A 23,239-nucleotide genomic window follows, 5' to 3' on the forward strand; every position below is an offset into this window, starting at 1 on the left:
GCACACGCGAGTCGCGGGGCGGCTCCAGACATCGTTAGGGCGCCCCTCGTGGGCTAATTGACTAATTAAGGTCGCTCCACGTGTTCTTAACTGTAATGGCCGCCTGAATGGGCTGTCGGCGCGGCCCTGCGACCATCTGGTGACCCACTTGACATGCGAGATAAAATAAAAGGGCAGGGCATCATCGTTTATGTGTTTGCATGCACTCAAACGCAGATGTGCACAGACGCACAAGTGGCTGAAATGTAGAGGGGTTCTCAGATATTCATGAACCCCAAACACACACACATTATGGCCACAGACCCCGTTTGATCAGATTTTGTCCCAGGGAAACATATGGGGAAAATATTATAGTTGATTTAGTACTGAATTGTACACTACACTGTAAACTGGGGAGATAATAGCGGTGAGAGTGAAACCCATTATTAGAATAGCCATTCTTATTCATTCTCTAATTGGATCATTTGAATTAAATTATAGTGAAATTAAATATTTCTCATTTTGCTGGAGACCTCCTGGGACCATCAAGGACCCCTGGGGCTCCCCGGACCCCACTGGTTTTTTAAAATGTGAGCACACTGTGACATAGCAGCACGCATCTAAACACACTCTATGAATAGATACAAAGCAAATGATCAGTGATGTTGTGGTAAATAAAGAGGTGCGTAAACTATGACGTCCACTCAGTGATAATCATAAGGCAAAGCACCATGAATATAAACAAAGATCAATTATACCTTCAGAAAAGCACCGATTTGTTTTATTTTTCCTTACTTACCATACTAGTACACTTAGTATAATGTACTAGGGTTCAACCAATGTGGGTTTTTGAGAGCCAGTATTTTTAGATAGCCTGATATTTTGTGCCAATCTTCAATGTCTATAAATGTGACCATTTTCATGCCAAAAAATTACAAGTATTCAGTGTTTTATCAGAATTTTCTTCTTGTCAGGGGGGAAAAGCCTCTAAAACAGCCTTTAGTCCATCATGGGACACTAAAACTCTCCACTGAAACCCAGATTAATGAAATTCGTTTCAGTCTGTCAGCAGCTCTTTAAGGCCGGCTGACCCACCACACTTAATGGTAGGAAAAGTCTAAGACACATTACTGCCTTTAAATGAAGAATTAATTTACAAAAATGTACAAAGACTGTTTTTGTAGCTGTGGTCAGGGAGGAACCTCCATCATATCAGCAGTGGACGACATGACTGGTCAATATCCGATATTTAATAGCAGGCCAATATCAGCCTGGTATATCAGTCTATCCCTAATGTATACTTTACACTTATATCATAATGATATATGTAAGCCTTTAAAAGGATGGATAAATGAAAATGAACAGGTGGGTTTACCCTCCTCTACATCCCAAAGTGCAGACTCATGACGGATGTAAACGCTGCTGATGCTGTGTATCTGTACCATATCATCGGTGTCGGGTGAAAAATATCTCTCAAATATCTCTCAAAAATCTCTCAAATGTCAGCTTTTCAGGAACTGCCTTGTTCGGGAGCTTGTTGTCAGACTGAACACGATGCATTTTTGAGTTTATCCAGTGTGTTTGGTGTTTTTTTTTGAAAGGGTTTCGTAAACACAAGGGCTCATAGAACTTTTTCTTTCCTCCAACTGGGGTTAAAACATGAAAATCACCAAAACTGCAGTTACGAGGTTTTCCCATGACAACATACAGTGCATACAGTGTAAACATACAGTATGCCGGCTTGCACACACACACACACACACACACACAAACTATAAATAGTCGTCTAGGCTAAGCTAGCACATTACCATGATATACATTCTGCTCTCCATTCACACGGCGGTCAGGAGGCTGAGTCTTATTTAACGTCAGGAGCCACATTTGCTTGGAGAGAAGCCCGACAAGCTCGGCTCACAGAGAAAAGGGCTGAAGTCATCTTTCTTTCTCGCCGTCTCCTTCTGTCTCTGCGCCCTCTGTCTTCCTCTCTTCCCCGCTGTATCTCTCTATCTCCCTCTCGCTGTGATCGCTGCACCCCCCCCCTCCTCTCTCTCTCTCTCTCTCCCTCTTTCTTTCTCCCCCTCCATGCCTCTCTCCCTCCCTCTCTTCCCCTCTGCAGTCAGTGAATTCCCCCGGGTTCGACAGCGGGAGACTATTACACTCACAGACGGATTCGCTCTCCTCCAATTTCTCTCTGTCCTCTTCCTCCCAGCTCTTCCCCTCTTCCATCACCCCCCCCCCCCCCTCCTTACTCTCCTCTCCTTCTTCTTCTCCTCCTCTGCTGCTCCTGCGCTCGCAAACCTCTAGCCCCTCTTATTCATTCTCTCTGTCCGTGTGAGTGCGTGTGCATGCATGCACGGGTCTCCCAACCCTTCCTCCTTGTCCTCCTCCACCTCCCTCCCTTCTTCCCTTTCTCTCTCTCCCTTTCTTCAGTCAATATAATTGGCATCGCAGGAGTGCTCCCTGCAGAGTATGCTAAAACAGCAAGCACAAAAACAGAGGGAGAGCAGAGAAGGAGGGAGGGAGAGAGAGAGAGAGATATATGGATAAAGGAAAAAGACAGGGGGGAGGGAAATAGGAAGAAGGAGGGAGAGCTAGGAACAGGAAGGAAGATGAGAGAGAGATTGAGAGACAATCTAGTCAAAAGGATGAAGATGAGAGAAAGAAGAGAGAAATAAAGAGGGAGAAAGGGAGGGAGGGACATATAGGAAAAGAGAAGAAGGCAAAGATAAATAAAAAGAGGAAGAAAGAAAGAAAGAAAGAAAGAAAGAAGCTAAAAGGACATAGGGGAGGAAAAAGAGGAGAGAGAAATAGAGAGGGAGGGAAGATGAGAGAAATAAAGAGGGAAAGTGAGGGAGAGAGATGAGAAAAAGTAGCAAGATGGAGAGAGATTGAGATCAAAAAATATATTTAGGAGGAAGGCGAGGGAGAGGAGGAAAAACTATTAAAAAGGAGGTAGAGAGAGAGATACAAAAAAGGAGTAAAATGAAAGAAAGAAAGAAAGGGAGGGAGGGAGAGCTCAGAAAAGGGAGAAAGGCAAAGAAAAAGAGAGAAAGAATAAAAAGGAGGAAGACGAGAAAGAGAAGGAAAGCGAAGTAAAGAGAGAGAAAGGGAGGGAGGGATACAAGGGCGGAAGACGAGAGAGAGGAGGAAAGATAAACAAAAAAAGACAGTGAGGGAGGTAGGAGAGAGGAGAGGAGAGGAGAGAGATATATATATATAAAGGGAGGGAGAGATAGGAAAATAGAGGAAGGCATAGAAAAATAGAGATGGGGGGAGACAAGAAAACGGAAGAATAGGGAGGAGAAGAAGAAGAGAAAGGAGAAAACGGAGAGAGAGAGAGAGAGAGCAATCAGCAGCCAGAGGAACCAGAGAGAGCCAGTGCTGCATCCACACAGAAACCAGCCAGCCACTCAAGGCAAATTCAGCCATATATCTCCTCCTGACTAGACACACAAGTGCCAAACCACATTAGACTGCAAGACAACCATCCTGAAATAACCCAGACCTCTGTAGCAGCCGCCTTCTCTCTCTCTCTCCCTCTCTCTCTCTCTCTCTCTCTCTCTCTCTCCCATTCTCCCTCCACAGGGTATCTGCCGCTCTCAGGAAGCCAAAAATTTAAGACTTTTAAAGGCCTTTTTAATCGGAGCCGGAATTGAATTTAAGACTAATCTAAAGGTGCCGCGTGTGGCGTTTTGTGTCTGTCAGAGTTAAAAGCTGCGACAGGCGAGGTTTTAATATGTAACAAGGACACGCGGCGTCATAGATGTGATGCAGCCTACACAGTTCAGCAGTGTTGCAGAGAGGAGGCGAGTTAATTATTCTGGTTCTGTCTGCAGACGCCGCCATGTCTCCTAACGGCCACTAGGGACATCGGGCTAACCGTGAGTGGGTGAATGAATGAATGAATGAATGAATGAATATGTAAGTGAGTTACTTTCTGGAGCCATGAGGTGCTTTGCATTTAAAAAGTCATCTATCTCATCTTCTTTCTTTTTTAATTTCATTTTACTAGATAAATTCTAGTCTTGCTTTGCTTGTATTTTGGATTATGTCCATTTATTTTATGTAAAGCAGTCTCAGTTGCATTGTACGTATGAATGGTGCTATAAAAATAAAGTTATTATTATTATTATTATCAGCATAAATCCATCCCATCCCATTCCCACCAATCAACACCTCATAGATTTGTCCTATTTGCCCAAAATATTGTCGCTGGCGGGAAAACTTCTCAGCACGTAGGAAGTGGTGAATCCCTCCTCCTCCCCCCCCCTCCTCCCGCCCCTGCCGTTGCTCTGCATGTGTCTGTTTTGAAGAGCGAAAAGCAGCATAAGAGCCAATCACAGCCCTTGATAACAGCCAATAAGAACATAGCTAATGAAAGTTCTGAAACTATAAATTGGCAGCATAAGAAAAAGGACAACAGGAAAATATTTGTCAAGGGACATGAAGTCCAATCGTGTTTAGAAATGCTGATGAAAAAATTATGCTTTGCATATTGTACTAGTAACCCTGTTATATATTAATCTATGAGTGGGCATGCAGCGCAAAGAAACCTGTCACTGCATGGTGGGAAAAATAAGACCTAATACATATATTTCAGACATTTTAACACTTTTCAAGGCCTTAAATTTAGATAATTTATTTCAAGGATTTTTCAGAAGTTAAGGGCCCATGGATACCCTGCTCTCTCTCTCTCTCCCTCTCTCTCTCTCTCTCTCTCTCTCTCTCTCTCTCCCCTAGCTCTATCTAATCTTGCTTTCTGAAGGCACAAAGGCCTAAAAAAGAAGGGGACAGACTCTATTCTATTCAAATCCAAAGCCGGGAGAGCAGACTCAAATCCAGCCCAATCGCATTTATTGCCGGGTTCCGCTCCGAATGGTAATTTGTCGACGGTCTATTGGCTCGGGCGTTGTGGCTCCCGTGATTGACACCTCAACTACAACACAGCCGGAGGAGGAGGAGGAGGAGGAGGAGGAGGAGGAGGAGGAGACGCTGACGTCACGGGAGTCATGTTGCTTTAATGACGTCCCTTTGCTGCGATTATTCTTTTTCTTCGTTTCTCATTTTGTGATTATTGCTTTTCCTCTAATTATTTCTCTTTCAGATGCGGTGGCATTCATGTTTTTAATTGTTTTGTTTACCTGCTCTCCTCTGTCATCCAAGCCAGATTTCTATGTAGGTGTTCACCCGTCATCGCTCAAGCAACAGCCGCCCCTCGTATTAATAAATGTTACTATCCAGGAAAAGGATTTTAACATCAATAAATCATTATTGACATTACCTTTGAGGTAATATTGCAATTACTGTAAACAAACAAGACCACTGCTGAGAAGACTGTCAGCCTCTACCAGCCTCTACGTTGTATTTTTCACAGGAAATCTGCTGGATTGCTTTATGGCACAAAACAGGAAGAGTGCGCTGTTCTTCACTATACATTTCTGAGTTTCTCACAATGGCAGCATCCTCTTTGCAACTGGAAGTGACAGTGCTTATGGGAAATGTGGTGTTAATTTTTTTAGTAACACTGGCACAATACAACTGGAGCGAGATAGAGGCTGCCAATTGTGTGCACCATGGTCTCATTTGCTTATGGTAATTATACCAAGGTATCACAATTAATTTGACAATGATTAATGTTTAAAAATGCTACATGTAACACTGTTACTATTTGTGGTCTATTTGTAAAGCTCAGTGGGTAGAGCATTGCACTCACACTGCCACAGTTTGGGATTCCCTGGGGCCCCCAATGCTAAAAATGTATGCAGTCTTGGTACTGCTTTGAGCAAAAGGCATCCGACGACTGGCATAAGCTGTATCGCTACTTTATTCCTTGTTTTCAATGCATTTACTTTTCTGACTGAGAAGCGGTTTGTAACTTTACTTTGAAAAGTGCTGTACAAACAAAGTTGATGTATACTGGATTATTATCATTTCGTCTTCTCTTCCTAGAAGGCAATGCTTTAAAGGTCCAATATCACCAGTATGTTTTCAAATGTGCTGCTGTATGTCTCGGAATAAGAATTACGTGTTTGATGGTGTTTGTCAAATAATGTATGTTTTATTAATCTGGGATTTGTATGTGTATGTGTGTCTCAAATAAATGAATCAGCGTAGTTTAGTTAATCGGGTATGTGTGTGTTAGTGTGTGCACGACTCAGCATGTGTTCCTATATACAGTGAGGTGCCCATGAGAATAATTAATGGGGTATTTATGAATAGTTAATAGGGTATTTGTTTTGTCGGTGTGTGTGTGTGTGTGTGTGTGTGTTTGTGAGTACACATGGTGAGGAGTTCATAAGAATTATGTGTTTCATGATGTCTCTCAGATAAATGTTGTTGGTTCATCAGGAATTTCTTGAATTCAATCCAAGGTGGCAAGCCCAGTGCCAGCTCCTATGATTCAGATGAGGCAAACCTGCTGAGTGGAGGCTTTCAGTTTTTCAGTTCAGATGCAGCACCACGGCTGATTGGAGGCATTTAACCGGCGCAGGTCTGTCACGAAGGTTGATGGCGGTAGTTTACGAGGGACGCGCCGCCATGTTGGAGGAGCGACAACAAAAGGAGAGGTCGTAACGTTATCGCCTCTTCCTCCAATATGGCGGCGCGTCCCTCCCTCGTGACCGCCGGTAACCACTGTCTACACATGCTGTGACAGGCTTCTATTGTTTAGGGAGTAAGTGCCAATCAAGTTGTGATGTGCTGGCTGGAGCTAATCTGAAACTGCCTGTAGAAATGATTGGATTTTTTGAAGATGCAAATTACTGTTTCTTAACACGTCGGCCATTTAGCTGACGCTCTGAGGCAGAGCAAAACACAATGAGCGAGCAGATAGGAGTTCAATGTCTCGGCCAAGGACACTTCAACAGGACGCACGGCTGTTGTGAGGCTCAAACCTGTGACCTTTCAGTTACTGTGCAGTCTCACTGGGCTATCCTGGCACCACTCAAATCAAACAAAATCAAACTGTTAGTGTCTTTAGCAAATATGAATCTTTATTTCAAAGACAAGATATCCCTGATTTGAAAAATGAATGTCCTCCTTTTACAAAATGCTTGATATCATATAGTAGGTTAGTAGTAGTAGGATAGTAATGTACTTCAGTGGTTTTCTTTTTCTTAAAACGTAGTGTTTGGGAATACAACTCTTCATCTGAATTCTTAAATCAAGATGCCCTCTGACATGTTGCCACCCTGCCGTGACTTAGACCCTCGCTGCTCGAATGAAACCAAACTTTTACAGTGTCAAACGACCTCACATGCCCTGCATAAATAGAGGAGAAAAGTTTTGTTCTAAAAGCCAGGATTTAAAAAAGGATTGGCTCCTTTTACAAAATGACTGATAACGTAAAAGTCTTTGGTCGAGAAAACTCTGACATTTTTTTCAGCTTGATCCTTTATATTCTAACTTCAAATACTGACTTTTTTTTCCTGAAATGGACACGCAGTGCTTAGGAATACAACTCTTCCTTTGAATTCATATAATAATATCCCCTTCAACTCTTTGCACTATGGGATGGCAAGTCATGTCAGGTTGCCATGGTTATCAGTCTGATCCAGTGAGTTGTGACGCGCAACTGTATGAAGAAATGTCAGTGTGCAGCCATCTTGCCACCGGCGGCTGACCCGATGACGTAAATGACCCTTTCTTTCTCTCTTCCTCCTTGCCAACAGCACCTCACTAAACTGTACCGGGACGTTTGATGAAACCAGGCCGGCTCCGACTCGTTCAACCCCCCCCGAGGGAAGAAGAACTAGGAAATGTCACCGAACCCTTCAAACAACAACAAAAAGACGCTCTCCCAGGCACACCGAGCACTGTCACACAGTCGAGCGTGACACCTCCCATGTACAAGTATATACCCCCCCCCCCACACACACCCACCCACACACACACACGCACGCACACACACACACACACACACACCCTCTTGCCCCTTAAGATATCAAGCTTAAAATAGCTCCGCGAGACTGAACACTGAGCCGCGATAAATAAATCACAATAATATTAAAATATTCATCGTAGAATAAGAGTACGGGGGAAAAAAAAAGAAAAGAGAGACGCAGAGGATAAACTCCTTCGTCTTCGCTTCACACATCAGAACAGTTTGCCTTGAGGAAGTTCGGCTGTATTATCAAATTCTTCCTTCAAGGGACTCATCAAACATACAGTAGCCTGTGTAAGAGGCTGATACTCGTCACGCCTCGGGCCGCCCGTATGAATGAAACAGCAGATAAGGGCGTGTAGCTCATTAACTCAATTATATCGTTCGCTTGTGCCGTCTGTCGATGCATTACGCAAATGGGATCAAATTTGCCAGTAGATATGAAGTCATCCTCATTGACACGTGGGCCAATTGAAAATGATATATATGTGGAGAGAGGGGGGGGGCGGGGGGGAGGGGGGGTTTTTCCCATTCAGAAACTAAACCACGTGGGCCAGTTGAGTGTACTCGCAGGAGCTCGGGCGATATATCTGTCGTTTAAAACGGCCGTCTGTTGTTAAAAAGAATGAGGTAGAAAAAAAAAAAAAAAAAAAAAAGAACAATCAAATAGCACTCGACGCGCTCCGGCACTCTCCTCGTGGAAAATGGGAGGCGAGGCTCCGGCGTCTGGCGCGCGGCTCGTCAATCTAGCCCCGCTGTTTGCTTTTGATAGCAAAAGTCATAATGACATTCAAGTACTCACCGGGCTGAGAAATGAGACGACGACAGAGGGAGAAGGAGAGCGAGAGTGTGTGTGTGTGTGTGTGTGGTTTCGAGTGTGTGTCTATATACTTGGGTGTGTCAGTGTGTGTGTGTAGGCTACGTGTTAGTATGAGTGTGTGGGTGGGGTGTGGGGGGGGGGGGGGTGTGTGGGGTGTTGAGAGACAGAAGTTGGTTGGGATCCAAGCGGGGGAATACAGCAGCTAGCCGCTGTGGAGACGGCAGTATTCCGCCGAACCTAAGTCTGTTAATAAAGTGTGTGATTAATTCGCGCTGTGTCATTTTCCCAGGAACTCCCCCCCCCCCCCCCCCCCCCCGGCCCCCCACCACTCCTTCGACAGAGAGGGCTTGAAGAGCCTTTTAATTACTCAGCACTCCACTCGCTAGGAAATGGAGCGTCACTCGTTGGACACCACCTTATGAAAAAAAACTGGGGAAAAAAAACGGGCCCGTAAGCACTTTGGTAAATGTTACATATCAAATGCCTACAGTGTGTGCATACAGTGGTGCCGCGCTGTGTGCGGTGTGTGTGTGTATGTGCGCATGGGACGGCGTGCCAGACACACACACACACACACACACACACACACACATAGACAGATAGACAGGCAGACAGACAGACAGAAAGACACACACACACACATATAGAGACACACACACACACAATTTTTCGCCTGGCAGTCAACAGCTTGGCTCACAGGGGGATTTTTGTTTAAGCAAAGACTAGAGGGCCTGGTTCGAAGCTCTCTCTGCCTGCTGGTGTGTGTGTGTGTGTGTGTGTGTGTGTGTGTGCGTGCATGTGTGCGTGTGTCTATATGTGTAAGTCTGCGCATTGCTCTGTGTGAATATATGTGTTTCTGTGTGTCTCTGAGTGTGTTTCTATGTGTGTTTGCATGTTTGTGCCTCTCTGTGTATATGTGTTTTTGTGTGTGTGTGTGTGTGTGTGTGTGTGCCCCCTACATACAGTGAAGATGCACACATGTTCATGGAATAACGAGCATGTTTAAGTCTGCGTGAGAGAGAAACAGGGTGTCAGGGAGCGAGCGAGCGAGAAAGGGAGAGACGGCGAGGGAGACGAGCGAGGGAGACAGACAGACAGTGAGTGTTTGTGTGTGTGTGTGTGCAAGCGTACCAAGGATTCTTAATAGTGTGCCTAGCAGGGTGTGAGAGAGAGAGAGAAGAGAGTGAGAGTGAATCAAAACGGGGTCTGTGTGTGTGTGTGTGTGTGTGTGTGTCTGCGCATTTGTGAGCGCTCTGGCAAAGGTGTGTGTCAGCGTGTGTAGTAGATTCTCATGCGGGGATAAGCGGCTTAGGGAAGGAGCATATTCTTTTCTAAGTAAATCTCATTAATTTTAATTAGCTGTATATTTAGCCTGTACACCTGGATTGGGTGTAATTCCGTTTGTATATATAGTGACGAGCGAGCAGAGCAGGTGAAATGACTCAGGCAGCGATTACGTTGCCGTCGCCGAGTCACATTTGCATAATGTCCTGTTTTTGATTGTGTTGTGTGCCTAAGGAGGATATCATAGGCAAATACGCACTCCCTTCATTTTCCTATCGCATGCTCTATGTAGCGCGCCATGGCTCGTCCTTTCAAACGCTCACCTTTCTTTCTCTCGCGTGTTCTTCTCCCTCCCTCCCTCCCTCCCTCCCTCTACCGTCTCTTCTCATTTTCTCTCCGCTCCGTGCACCCCATCATTAGAGTGCATTCGTTTTTTTCCTTCTCTCTCTCTCTCTCTCTTCCCCTCCTCCTCCTCCGTTTTCCCTGCCCTCGTGCTCCCTTTACTGTATGGATCTCTCTCTCTCTCTCTCACGTGCGTGCCGCTCTCTTTCTCTCTCTCTCTTTTTTCCTCTCTCTCTCTCCCTCCCTCCTTTTCTGGGTAATCAGCTTATCCTCTGTGTGTCCAAGCCTCTATGTCTGCGTTCCTCCTCTCTTTGTTTCGGATTCATTCAGCAGGGAGATTAGAGACGCCTATTTGGCGCCTTTGTCTTCAACCGGCGCAGCACCGCTGAGTTACACCGCGCGGCGATGGCCTCATCGTCAAAAGCCACATCCACTCATCACGCACTCATCATACCCTGATTGGTGTCAAGGGCCAGAGGCAGGCGGAGAGGCGAGGCCACCCCAGACCGCTGCGCCGTGCGTGGGTTCGAAGCCTTCGCCGGCATTAGAGCGACTGACTGTCTGATTGATCGACTGACCTTATTTGATGATTCAAAGGAAGGCAATATATTCCGTGTACCATTTCTCACCAGAAGCCATATTGGATCCATTATTCTTTAAAAACTATCAAGGATAACAGGATAATAAACTGGTCTATTTTCATTGTGGTTCCTCAATAAACTGCTGTTTGGAATCTTTATACCGTGTTGACTTCAATTCTACCTCTCAATAAAGGAAGAGATAGGATCAGAAGCGCTGTGCAATGTGTCGCAAACACACAGCAGATTACAGATGTCACTCTACATACTGCATACTCAGCATTCTGTCACTTTCACCCCATTTACACCTAGTGTTAAAATGCGATCTGTATAAGGATCTGGATAAGAAGAATTCAAGTTAATGCAAGGTGTAAACGCACGTTGGGATCAGATCTGCCAGACTGCCTCCGTAGGTGATCGGATCTCAGTCAGCCAGCTGTAAATGCAATTCATACAGTGTGTTCGCATCTGTGAGGAAGTCCCGCCCACAAGGTAGAAAGTCATGACTCACTCTGAAGTTTATCATCCATGCACGCAGCTTCGCCTGACATCGTTCAAACAGTTGTTGTTTCTGTTGCCTTCTGCAAAAGAGTTGTAAAAGACGACCGCATCCTCCTCAAATGCAAAGTAAATACAGGCCGTACAGTATCACAGCTAATGACCCTGCACCCGCCATGTTTGTTGTTGTTAAAAGTGCCACCGCTGCACCTACTCGCCTGCTTTGCATAGTGCGAACGAGAAATGAGATCCAATCATAACGCAGACATAACGGAGAAAGGAGAATGCAAATAAATACCAGGTGTGAATGCAAACAGCGTGATCAGATTGATCATTATCCAGATAGCATATCTAGATACAGATCACATTTTAATAACAAGTGTAAATGTGGCCTGTAAATGTGGGCGCTCAGGCAGCATGGTATACAGTATGATTGCAGCAGTGCATTGGAACAGTCTACCATGAATGAACTGTACTTAGTAGTAGTGTTGGCACAATACAAAATCTTTCACTTTAGTTATAATACCAGCCCAAGTATAACGGCTTCAGTGCTGAAACCATAGCTCAGTACAGAATAAACATGCAACTGAAACATTGCTTAAAATTGCTTAAAATGCAGTAATTATATTATTAAACTGTATAACTTTGTTTTTCCCATCAAAGAGCGGTTCATATAGTAATGTTACCGAGGGGGAAAGTGAAACTACCCAGTGTTTCCCCTATGACATGGTTTGCTGACACACAGCTTCCCTGCTTGCTATTGCATGCTTGCAGCAAAATAGTGTGGTCATCAGAACAGAGAATATTTCTGATAAAAATGTGATAATTGTGTAAATCCATACATTTTTGCAATGATTTATTGTTGTGTGAATTTTATGCATGCTGACGATAGTATAATGATGTTAAAAACAACAGAATAAAGTAGCGGTTCTGGAGAATCTAGTATAGTACTGTTTCTCAAATCTGGTTACGCAGTACTTTTCCAGCATTGGCACTCCGTGTCACACTGCTGTGTTGGACCAAAGGCAGGAAATCAGTTCTGAGCATTATGGAGCATGGACAGACTGGAGAGAAGAAGAGTGGATGGGAAAAAAAAACCCACAGATGAGATCCACCACCCTGTGAAGGGACGGCGATATCCTCAGCAGAAACCAGACACGGCGAGGTCCCGTCAGCACATGGGTGAATTAAAATGGCTTTGTGATGGAGGTATCAGCGATAAGATCCCCCCACAGACACACACACTACCACCACCTGAAGTGATGGCATCATCAAAAAGAGGCAATAAACAACGGCAACCTCGGCTCTTTCATTGGTGGAGCTCCTGCGCTCGGGGGGAACCCTCAGCACTCAGACTCAATCAATACAAATGCTGTGCTTTACAGCCGCGCTCTCGCATCTTCCGGCACCCCCATCATCGCCGGAGTTCACACAGCGCAGTGACGGGCTTCAACAAATAGAGACACCTTTCCAGGAAGCCCTCGCTCTGACCAGCCATGCGTCAATGACAGGATGGGTGATTTCCACCCCCGCAGCAATCAATTAAAACACCCGCCGGAGAATTTCGGCAGATTACGGGAGGAAAAGGGAGGTGGGGTGGAGGGGAAGTGGGGGACCTGATCAAAGGGAAAGCCGGTTGCATGCGGAGCACAATAATAAGGGCTCTTGTTGTTGGAAACGAGGTGAATTAATTTATTCCAAGGCTGGTGTTGTTGTTAGGTTTGTTTAGTCGGCGGCGTCTTTGTGAAGTGACGGTTTATAGCTGACAGCTCTGCAAACGCGGGACCCCTAATTTTCCCGACCCTGAGCTTCTGCAGAGTGATGTGTCTTTTAAGAGCACCTGAGAGGAAGTCGAGAGTGCCACCGCTTTGCAAAATCTCAAGAGCCCTCCTCTCCTTCAGTCCCTAAATGGCATTTGCTGTTATTATGATGCTAGCGGGGAGATTGATCTGTTCTGATGTAATCTCACATCGTCTGAGTGGGCCTGGGTGGATGAGATCTGCCTCGGATTGATGAGGTCTAATGGGGTCTTGTTTGGGAACAAAGTGCTCCTGATACCTTTAAGATCCGATGATACTGGTGCGCCACTGCATTTTAATTTTGCTTAATTTAGCTCCCAATTACTTATCAACACTTTCGACTTCAGCTGTGAGTCTCTCCTCTCGCTTACGAATGTGTCATGTTTCAGCACATCTGAGGAGATATGTGGAGATAACATGAAGACATAGCAACATGCATAATGTGTGATGCAAATCATCCTCAGGGTGCCTACTGCTTGTGGTTGGAGCTTTGTTGGGAGTTTAATCAATCAGCCACAGCGCCTTAATTAATCGGCATGATGAACAGGAGAAATAATTGGTTTTCTGCCAGATGTGAATCTGTTGCAAACTAATGCCAGCCAATCAGGATCCAATTTATAATCGCGAAACTGATCTGGACGACAAAATGCTTAAAGGATCAGAGAAGAATAAACACGACAATGGGAGTAATATGGCCTTGGATTTAAGTTTATGATGGGAGACAGTAGATCTGAGTGTGTCTCAGATGCTTAATTGGATCTACACAGTGTCACGATCAGCATCATTCTGATTGATTGAACTCTAGCATATTACTTAGAATGTGTCTTTTAAAAAAAAAAAAAGCAAACATCTTGCTAATTAATTGGCATGATCAGCATGAGAGAAATTAATTGGGCTCCTCCCCAGATGTTTCTGAATGAATCTGCAGAAAACTAATGAGGGGTGTCTGGTTTTCCATTGAAGTAGCAGATGCCATTAACTGCAGCCCACATTGACAATACTGATCTGTCCAACTCCAATCAGACCAGGTAACCAGCGGCTGAAACTAATGGAAAAGCATTGGGGCCGGTAAATAGCCAGGGTCGAGATTGGAAACCACTGGTTTAGCCCTGTGCCAGCAGAGCCAAATGGAAAAATAGCTTAGGCCTCTTATTAATGTCACAGTGGCTAGGCGGTAATTCCCCCAGGCTCTGTGTACCTCGGCTTGTTAATGAGTCACTGCTTATCAGTCAGCCTTGTTAACAGGCAGAGGCCTCCCATCCAAACCGCCCACCGCTATTGTATGCTAGCCGTCCTGTGTATTAGCCAAATGTTCCCCCATCTTGGCACACAGGAAGTCAACAGTAAACAACAGCAGCACACACAGGAAGTGGGGCGTCAAGCCAGGGAGAAAGAGCTGGTCCGGGGGGAGGGAGCCCATTTTGTGGCAGGATAAAGTGAACCGCTGGCAGAAGCACACACATGCAGCGCCCTCCCGCCTGTAAATCTTACCACACTAACGAGTGGTCTACGCCTGCTCCCGTCCTTTAATCCTTATTCATTATTGGCCTCAGCTGGAAGCGGCGGGCCTCATTCAGTTCTGCCGACCAGCAGAACGCGTCGAGGTAAATAAACTATTAGGCGTGTTTCTCGTCACGACCGCAAACATTCTCCTGCGGTCTGGGATCAGGCTGCCATGGAGACGGGGGCCAGGTGGCTGACGGGAGGCCGCGGCGTGCTGCTCTGCACGCTGTCTGCCGAGTGCTCCAGAGGACGGACCCGCCGCACTCCACAGCAGCCCCGAGGTAACTGGGTCAGCGGTACAGAACCAGGGCACAGCCGGCCAATTGCGTGCCTAATCTGTGCCCTTCTGAGAGGCACTTTCCATCCGCAGCGCATGGCTGCACATCCAGCTGTGGAAATGGATATGTCAAATGGCGCACAATTAGTGTCTCCCCCGTTCTCTCGCTCTCTCTACGGAAGCCCGGGCAGAGATGAAACCAAAAGAAAACCCACAGTTAGCGCTGTCCTTTCCCTGACTTTGACATACTCATATGGAGATGGGGGGGGGGGGGAGTGGGAGTGGGAGTGCTGGGGAGGGACGGGGTTGTTCCGCCTCAGGAGTTTAAACGGTCATGACATGCGGCCCGTTGTTTGCCGTATGATAATCATGCCCATAATTCATGGGGGTTTCGTGGGTTTTTTTTTTTTCGTGTCTCTCTCTCTTCTTCCTTCTCTGAATGATGAAAAGAGACGGACAGTCGGCGTGTTTTTAATTCGCCGTGGATCCCGAGCCTGTCAGAGCGGCAGCAGCGGCGGTGATGGGCAGGCCCGCTCTCTGATGGCTCATCTGCTCTCCCATTGATTTGCCGAGCTAATCGTTTTTTCCTCTCTGATACATAACATTGCATTATTTATGCTAAGTAGGCCCTTCTGTTCCAGGGCCTTTTAGCATGGAGATCTCCATTATGAGGGCATTATCTGACTCCCCACCCCTCCCCTCTCCCCCTCCATCTTCCCTCCATCTTCCATTTAACAGCTCCACTGCTGTGTCACAACAACAACGCCGATCAGGCTGATCTGAGCAGACGCGAGCGATGGACCAATGCACCGCTGCTCACACACACACATTTCCCTCTGAAGCTGCAGCACCACTGCCACTCTGCTCAAATGTCTTACAGCTATAGAACAGTGAACGCACATATGAAGAGTGATATATATATAGTTTCCTCTCTGCTGAATGTCTCGCATTGTCCCTTTGTGCAGTTTGTGAGACACTGTGGAAGCTTGTTTGTCTGAGTGTACTGAGCAACTCTGTAAGTTGTCAATATGTCTCTGCACCAATGCCACCAAGACAAATTCCTGTACATTTTCCTTGATGAAAAAACTTTTCCTAAATTCTGATTAATGTCTTCCACTGGAGCACAAATAAGTCAAAAACTGTGGTGTGGTGCGTTTTTTTTTTGTTGTGATTCTGATTCACTTCACAACCGACATTTTGTTGGTTTTGTTTCAAAGGAAATATGCGTCAGGTAGTAGTTGTCTTGTTGCTTTTGTAACACAACCACGTCAGAAAGACCTTGAGTACGACTTTAAGGTTTGTAAGACGCACGCTGCAACTTTAACGTTGTCAAGTCAGCACTGTTCGCTGCCTCCATTCTCCTCTCAATTCCACAGTTTGACGTGTTTTCTCATCTCCTAAACACTGTCAGACATCCCAGGCTTAATTACTCTCCTTGACTGACATGATAATGTAAAACAGCGCTTAGGTGAAACCAAAGCAAGAATTGGTCATGCATGGTCAGGCCTCCCGCCAGGCACACCTTAATCAAATGTGACGCGCGTCTGAATGTGAGCCAAAATCGTTTTCGGCCCCAAATAACGAAGCGCTGCTTGGGTTTCAATGACGAGCTACACCGGCGGGGTCAGCGCTGTCCGCGATTCTGCAGACCAGAGATTGATATCTCATCATCGACGCTCCAATCTGCAGATTGTTTGCGCATTTCTCATCTTCAAAATCATTCGGGCCTTGACAAGGCTCCATTTGCATTTGTTTAGCGGTGACCTCATCCTGGCTTCTTGGCACAGTGAGATTGTTTCCCACCTCGCTGCACTGACCATTGTGAGCTCACATTGACAACTCCTCCGCTTCCCCACATTTCATATGCGAAAGCGCAGAAATACAATTATGCATAATTCAACAGACAGTAAAAACGGCTGACGTGGTTAAAGGGAGTGGAACTACAGTAATTGCGTTGTGTGCGCGTGCATACGCACGTGTGTCCATGCATGTGCATGCACGGTGTGTTTATGGATGCATTCAGATTTGTGAGACTGTGTGGGCGTGCACAAATGAGCATGAGGGGCCTCTGAGAATATATATTGCAAATGCAAATCAGGGAACGTCTATTAGAAACTTTCTCCCTTGCTATATCATCTTACGGTTCTTTGGCAAACATTCTGTGCAATTAAATCCCAACTGTAATGAGAAAATGCCAACAGGATTCTACCTGTGTCGATCAATGTTCCATGGATTTGCGGCCAATCATTGTGAGTCATTTTGCCGTCGGCACGGTTTGCCCTCTAAAGGTTGTATTACCGACAGCCAGTCACTTGAGCGTTATGTAATTGGAAAAGCACGTCGGACAGTGTATCCCTGTGCATTGGGTGCTCACAGCAGGGATGATATCATTACAAAGTGCTTCTCTCATCAAATCCTCTCTCAGCATCCGCTTTCAGCCGCGCCCAGCTCATCACAGCCAGAGCTGAGCTTACGCCATATAATCACGTGTGTGTGTCATGTGCCTTTATATGTGTGCATATACAGTATATATTTGTGTGTATGTGTGTGTGTGTGTGTGCATACTTGTGTGTAAAGTGTGCATGCTCTTATGTTGCCACTTGAGAAGTCAGAGGATGATTAGTGCTCATCTCATAGTGTCAAGAACCTCTGATAAAGATATAGTCTGTGTATGCACTGTATGTGTGTGAGAAAGAGAGAGAGATACTGAGCAGGTGAACAGGACAGGAAGAAAGCCAGTGTGTTTGCGTGTGTGTGTGTGTGTGTGGCTGCTTTTGCGCACGTATGTGTGTATGCAAGCGACTGAAGATGTGCGATAGAGAGCTAAAAGCAAAAAGGAAGGGGAAGCCACAGAGGAAGTAAGCTCTGCCAGTAAAACCCGTAGTATGCATGCGTGTCCGGAGCCCCATGTCCACGTGCGAGTCACACACATTCCTCAAAAACAACAGCAGAAATTCCACTGGGGTCCAGAGGGGGGTTGCTGGGCGGTGGTGGGTCGGGTGGGTAATGGGCGGCGGTGGGTGGGGGGTGTCCCATGTGCTTATTAACGGCTCTCTGATTCCCTTGTCATAATACGGGAAACAACGAAAAAGACTGAAGTCAACAGATAAGGGGCACCATGAGAGAGAGAAAGAGAGGGTCGGCGAGGTCAGGGGCCCAGGGAGAGAGAGATAGAGAGAATGGGAGAGAGAGAGAGAGAGATGCTTACCAAAGATGAGGTTGCTGTGAACCGCAGCTGCGAGTAGTACTGTCAATAAGCTGACACTCCATAACACGGAGGGGGCTGATGGGAAGGCCATGGTCGGGCGCACAGATCCGTGTGTCTCGCCGAATCCTCAGGAGGGCAGAGGCGCTGTGGAGTGTCACCTGCAGGGGAAGCAGAGGAGAGATAACGAAAACAAGCCGGGGCCATTGGCGATTAATTGCATGCTCTGCCATTGGTTGGCTGCTGCTGAATAAATGCTTGGCCCACCCATTACTCACGCGTTGCTCCATGGGTATTCATCGATCTGCTTGTGTCATACCATACTGAGTGGGGGTGTGGGGTGTGTGTGTGTGTGTGTGTGTGTGTGTGTGACGCAGTGATAGAGCCAAACAGTGAAAAAACAGTGGAGAGAAGGGGTGGGGGTGGGGGGGGGGGGGGGGGGTATTACAGGGAAATTATTCATCCATTCTAACAAGCTGCGTGTGTGTGGAATGACGGGAAATGGGTGTTTTGAACAGCCCATAACCAAGCAACAACTAACTCATTGTAATTAGATATAACGCAGAGGAAAATTCCCCCTGTTGGCCGTGCAAAAAACAGAAAAAAAAGAAAAGGAAAAAAAAAAAAAGAAAAAAGAAAAACAGCAGCAGGGGAGAGATGCACCTGTCGCCCGCTGAGAATACCTACACCGTGCGCAAGACTGGAGACGGACGGACGCGCACACTTCATCATTATAATACCCGCTCAGGGTCTCTCTCTTTCTCTCCTTCTCTCTCTCTCTCTCTCTCTCTCTCTCTCAGACTCTCTCGCACGCACACTTCTTAAAAATAGCAGTACGCCGAGGCGAGCCCTATAGCTGGCTCCGTCTGCGAAACGCTCTCTCATTGTCACCGCTGAGAGAGAACCGTGGCTGGAGAGGTTGCCTGCGGGACGGGCGGGCGGATAGGGCGGGGATAGAGGATAGGATGGAGGGGTGGAGGGGTGGAGGGGTGGAGGGGGGACATGGGGAGGGGGGTGGTGTGGGGGGGTGTTGTGTTTATTGTTACTCCAACCCTTCCTGTTGAGTGATGGCGAGAAATGAAAACAAAACTGGAACAAGGCCAGTGGGATGGGAAATAAACCCGGACACTCTGGGCATTATTTAAGACAAGTTAGTGCTCCGCTGTTGGGTGGACAGTTAATAATAATAATGGTAATAGTAATAGCCCGTGGTGGCTACCTGCATCGCTGCGACGGACCACGGGAGCACCCGAGCAATGTTTCTCAGGTCGGATCCTATCTGATACATCTTCTCCTGCACTTGCAGAAATATCTGGTACCCGGGGATGAGACATACAGACACTTCTTTCTAAATGCTGGAAAGAGGCGGCTGCTGCACACAGCGCGCAGTTGTAAGGCTTTTTTAGCAGAGCAATGGAGCCAATAGAGCTGGGAGAGGAGAGGAGAGAGGAGAGAGGAGAGAGGAGGGGAGGGGAGGGGAGTCGGGCACAGCGCAGGCAGCCCGACAACAAAACGCATATTCAGAGTAAATTATAAAACACGTAGGGATTATACTGCTCTCTCCCTGGGCAAGCATAGCGGATTACACACCCAGCACCTACCCAGAGTGCGCACACGGACACATTCCTGGAGACGGAAAAGCATCGGCAAGTGACAGGTGTCTCCTGTCCGCCCTATAGGCTACTGCCTACCCCCGGACAACAATAATACACACTGGGAAGCAATAAGGGATACGGTAATACACACACACCGTTTTATTCCGCCTCCGGAGTCGGGTTTGTCGGCGCTGGTCTCCAATAAGGTCCCCAATAAGGTCCCTCCTTTGATGCGCAGCAGTCGCTTGTCCGGAGCCTCCTCTCAATCTGCTTTTATCGACTTTTTTATCTCCTTGTTCCTTCTCCTGGCTCCTTGTTTTTCTTGCCTTTTCCTCCTCCTCTCTCTCTCTCTCTCTTTCTCTCCACGGCTACCGTTCACTGCAGCAAAAACAGTCTGTCTGAAAGACGGGAGGGAGGGAGGGGAGGGGACAAGGGAGGGAGGGATGGAGGGAGGGGAGGGGATTTTAATACGATTTGGCCCGTACCATTGGGATAACAGGGCCAGAGCAGGGGCCTAGTGGCTGAGAGCAACATGAGGGAGATGGAGCAGATAAAGTGGGATCTAACCATACCGAAAAATCACCATAATGTTCCTATAATACTCCATAGTGAGTCTACAGTGGCCTTATCGGACTTTATGGTATTTTTTATCTAGCCGATTACTTCAGGATTTTCTGTGATAGGCATATAATATTTTGACCTTATAGCCTAAGTTTCGCTGATGTTTGTATAGTATACATCTGAAATTTATTATAGGATTATAGACTGTAGTTCTTCTTCATAAGAGGGAACAGCAGAGGTCAGCCGAGGCTTCACACTGTGATTGTCACGGTTCTCGATGGGCTATAATGTTTCTTATCATTGACATTACGGAGCTATTACTCCTATCTTACTGATAGTCCTATTTCCTGTAGGCCTGATAATTTGCAATATGGTAATAGTATTACTTAGGCTTTGGCCTTATGGAACTGCGAGCCTTTTTTTTCTCGTTTTAGTGTGTCTGCCCCATATAAAAATCTCTATAATATTCCTATAATACTCCTATAGAGACTTACAGTGTGTCTGGTACTTTATAGTGAGTTTATTGAGACTTTTTATCTTCTATGGTAACATTATAAAATTCCTATAATATCTAGGACCTACTTTTATCTGTATAGTGTCCTTCTAAAATGTATTATAGGATTACTATAGCTCTGAAGGCGTGGCCTGTTCTCCATGTATCAGGCCCGTTAGACTTCACTAGTGGGTGTTTGGGAATCAGGATCCAAGGGAGGGAAGGAGGGGAGGGTGGTGTTCAACTTGCCAGAGGATTAAGGATTAGTTTTACTGGCGGATTAGGTTTGTGTGTGGGGAGGCATGGGGTTAAACATGGATGGCGGCACCGGCACGAAAGCCCAATCAGTGATGGCGACAAACTGAAACCAGGGAGGCGGGTTTGAGAAAATGAAATAAAAAAAATCAATGGGGAACCGGGAGGGTTTGGGGGATCTTCAAGCAAGCAGCTGCTCTCCATACAGAAAAAAAGAAGGGCTCTTCAGGGGCTTCTTTGGTTGGGGTAATAGGGTTCCCAAACTGGAGTCCAGGGACCTTCAGGGGTCCTTGAAGGGACTCCAGAAAGGTCCCCGGCAAAATGAGTTTAATTCCGCTATAATTTAATTCACTAGAAATTATCCCATTAAAAAAAAAAAAAAAAGAGGATGACTAGTCCAGTCCGAGGTTTTACTCACTCATTCACCACTATTATCCCCCCACGTAGCCTACAGTCTTGTATTTTTGTTGTTATACAATTCAATACAAAAATCCACAACAACAACAAAAATCTCCAGACAAAAGACCATTATCTGGTTCTATAAAGACTCCCTTTTGTTAAGAGTAATAGCGTTCTGGAGTCTCTCTCTCTCTCTCTCTCTGAACAAAATGAGGGATTAGAAATGCAGCATCTGGCATCATTAAACACTTGTTATGAGGACGGAATAGGCTTTAATTGTTGTTTTTGTTGTTTGATGCTGCATTAGAAAAGCCTTGCTGTGGTTAAATGAATGGACAGTTCCAGGTGCTGAAAACGTGACTAGGTGCAGGTGGGGGTGTGGAGGGTTAATGGCCCTCATGTCCGCTGACTTTCACACACGACAAAGCTGCTGTCGTGTCGTGCTGCATGGTGCCTGCATGTTGACCAACAGGCAGGCTGGATAACAGGCTGGTAGCAGCGCCCAGAGGTTCTGCTGTCAGGCTTTCTGCCCATTTGAAATCTGCATATTAAAGCGTTGACCTTTGCGCGCTGAAAAGGCTCGTCCATGTGAAGTTCCTAGAAATAACAGTCCGGTCCCGATGCGCTGTGCATAATTTAGGCCACGGAATAAATAACTGTCATGTGGTCAAATAATCTATCTATCTATCTATCTATCTATCTATCTATCTATCTATCTATCTATCTATCTATCTGTCTATCTATCTCCCGCAGCCCAGAGAGGTGCAAGACGTATCCTATTCACAAAAGCCATAAATCCCTGCTACAGATGCTTTCTATCGGTCCGTTTCACATTAATTGATCCCATCTAAAAAGCCGCATGCCCGCGATTCTCATCTCTGCCGGGACTCGAACCCGGAGCCTCTGGATTAGAAGTCCAGCGCGCTATTCCATTGCGCCACAGAGACTGAGGCACAATTTTTTTCGATGAAAACCGGGTTTATATTCCCCCTCCCCGCCCTGCGCAGCATCCTCAGCATCCCGCAGCATCAGCACCGCGGCTCTGCTGACGGTAATTGGCCGCCCGGTAGGGGGTGCTGCAGCCGCATCATCATTAGTCTGCTCTCTGCTTGATAAAGATGGCGAGAGCCTCTTCTCCATCCCCCATTACTTTCACGCAGCTTATCTCATCACAATATCATAATAATGGCAATAATGGTGATATCAGAGCAAAATTGAAAACTGAACAGGCTACACTGTAAATGCATCAATAACTATAAGGCAAAGACTGCCGTTTCTTGCAGGGAATCATTCCAGCAAATAGCCCACAATTGTATTACCTTTTTTCTTGCTTTGCTCTAAAGAGAGACTATTTGTCCTAGGGTTCAATTTGAATAGACTAGATGCAAATCCACTCTCCAAACCTGCTGAGTCTGACCAATTTTCCTGTCAATCAAAACAGAAAATGACAGCAGGCCAATGGACCTCCAGTCCAGGTGGAAATTAGCCTACAGTGTGGCTTCGGTCCCATCTTGGGAAAACAGTCATGATGCCAAATAATGATGTAATACTATGCAGTCTAAAAGCCATGTACACAGCAGATATTGCAGTGTTCAGAAGTGTTGATTTTTCAGTGACAATTATTTGGAGTTGACAAGTGTATATTGGAGCGTTGTTTGTCCACTCATACAGCTGGTATGCCTGTGGGTCGGCTGTTCAAAACTATCAAAAGTGTTAAATTAACTGTGATGGGTGTGGACTTATATAAACACTAGCACGGTGTTTTGTTT

General features: G+C 46.1%; 1 protein-coding gene and 1 non-coding gene across 2 annotated transcripts in view; both read right to left on the reverse strand.

The window, feature by feature from the left end:
- Positions 1 to 20,024, reverse strand: part of cadm3 (cell adhesion molecule 3) — a 70,459-nt gene extending 50,435 nt beyond the window's left edge. The window contains exons 1-2 of the mRNA XM_071921587.1: positions 19,918 to 20,024; positions 18,171 to 18,328 (exon numbers count right to left, since the gene is read on the reverse strand). Coding sequence (XP_071777688.1) covers positions 18,171 to 18,261 — 91 coding nt within the window. The 5' untranslated portion in view covers positions 18,262 to 18,328; positions 19,918 to 20,024. The remainder of the gene's footprint in view (positions 1 to 18,170; positions 18,329 to 19,917) is intronic.
- A 2,319-nt stretch (positions 20,025 to 22,343) lies between these two features.
- trnar-ucu (transfer RNA arginine (anticodon UCU)) lies at positions 22,344 to 22,417 on the reverse strand. Its single transcript has one exon. It is a non-coding gene; the product is annotated as a tRNA-Arg (tRNA).
- Positions 22,418 to 23,239: the final 822 nt, after the last annotated feature.

The sequence above is a fragment of the Centroberyx gerrardi genome, chromosome 13 (assembly GCF_048128805.1).
Source record: "Centroberyx gerrardi isolate f3 chromosome 13, fCenGer3.hap1.cur.20231027, whole genome shotgun sequence".
NCBI classification, from domain to species: Eukaryota; Metazoa; Chordata; class Actinopteri; order Beryciformes; family Berycidae; genus Centroberyx; species Centroberyx gerrardi.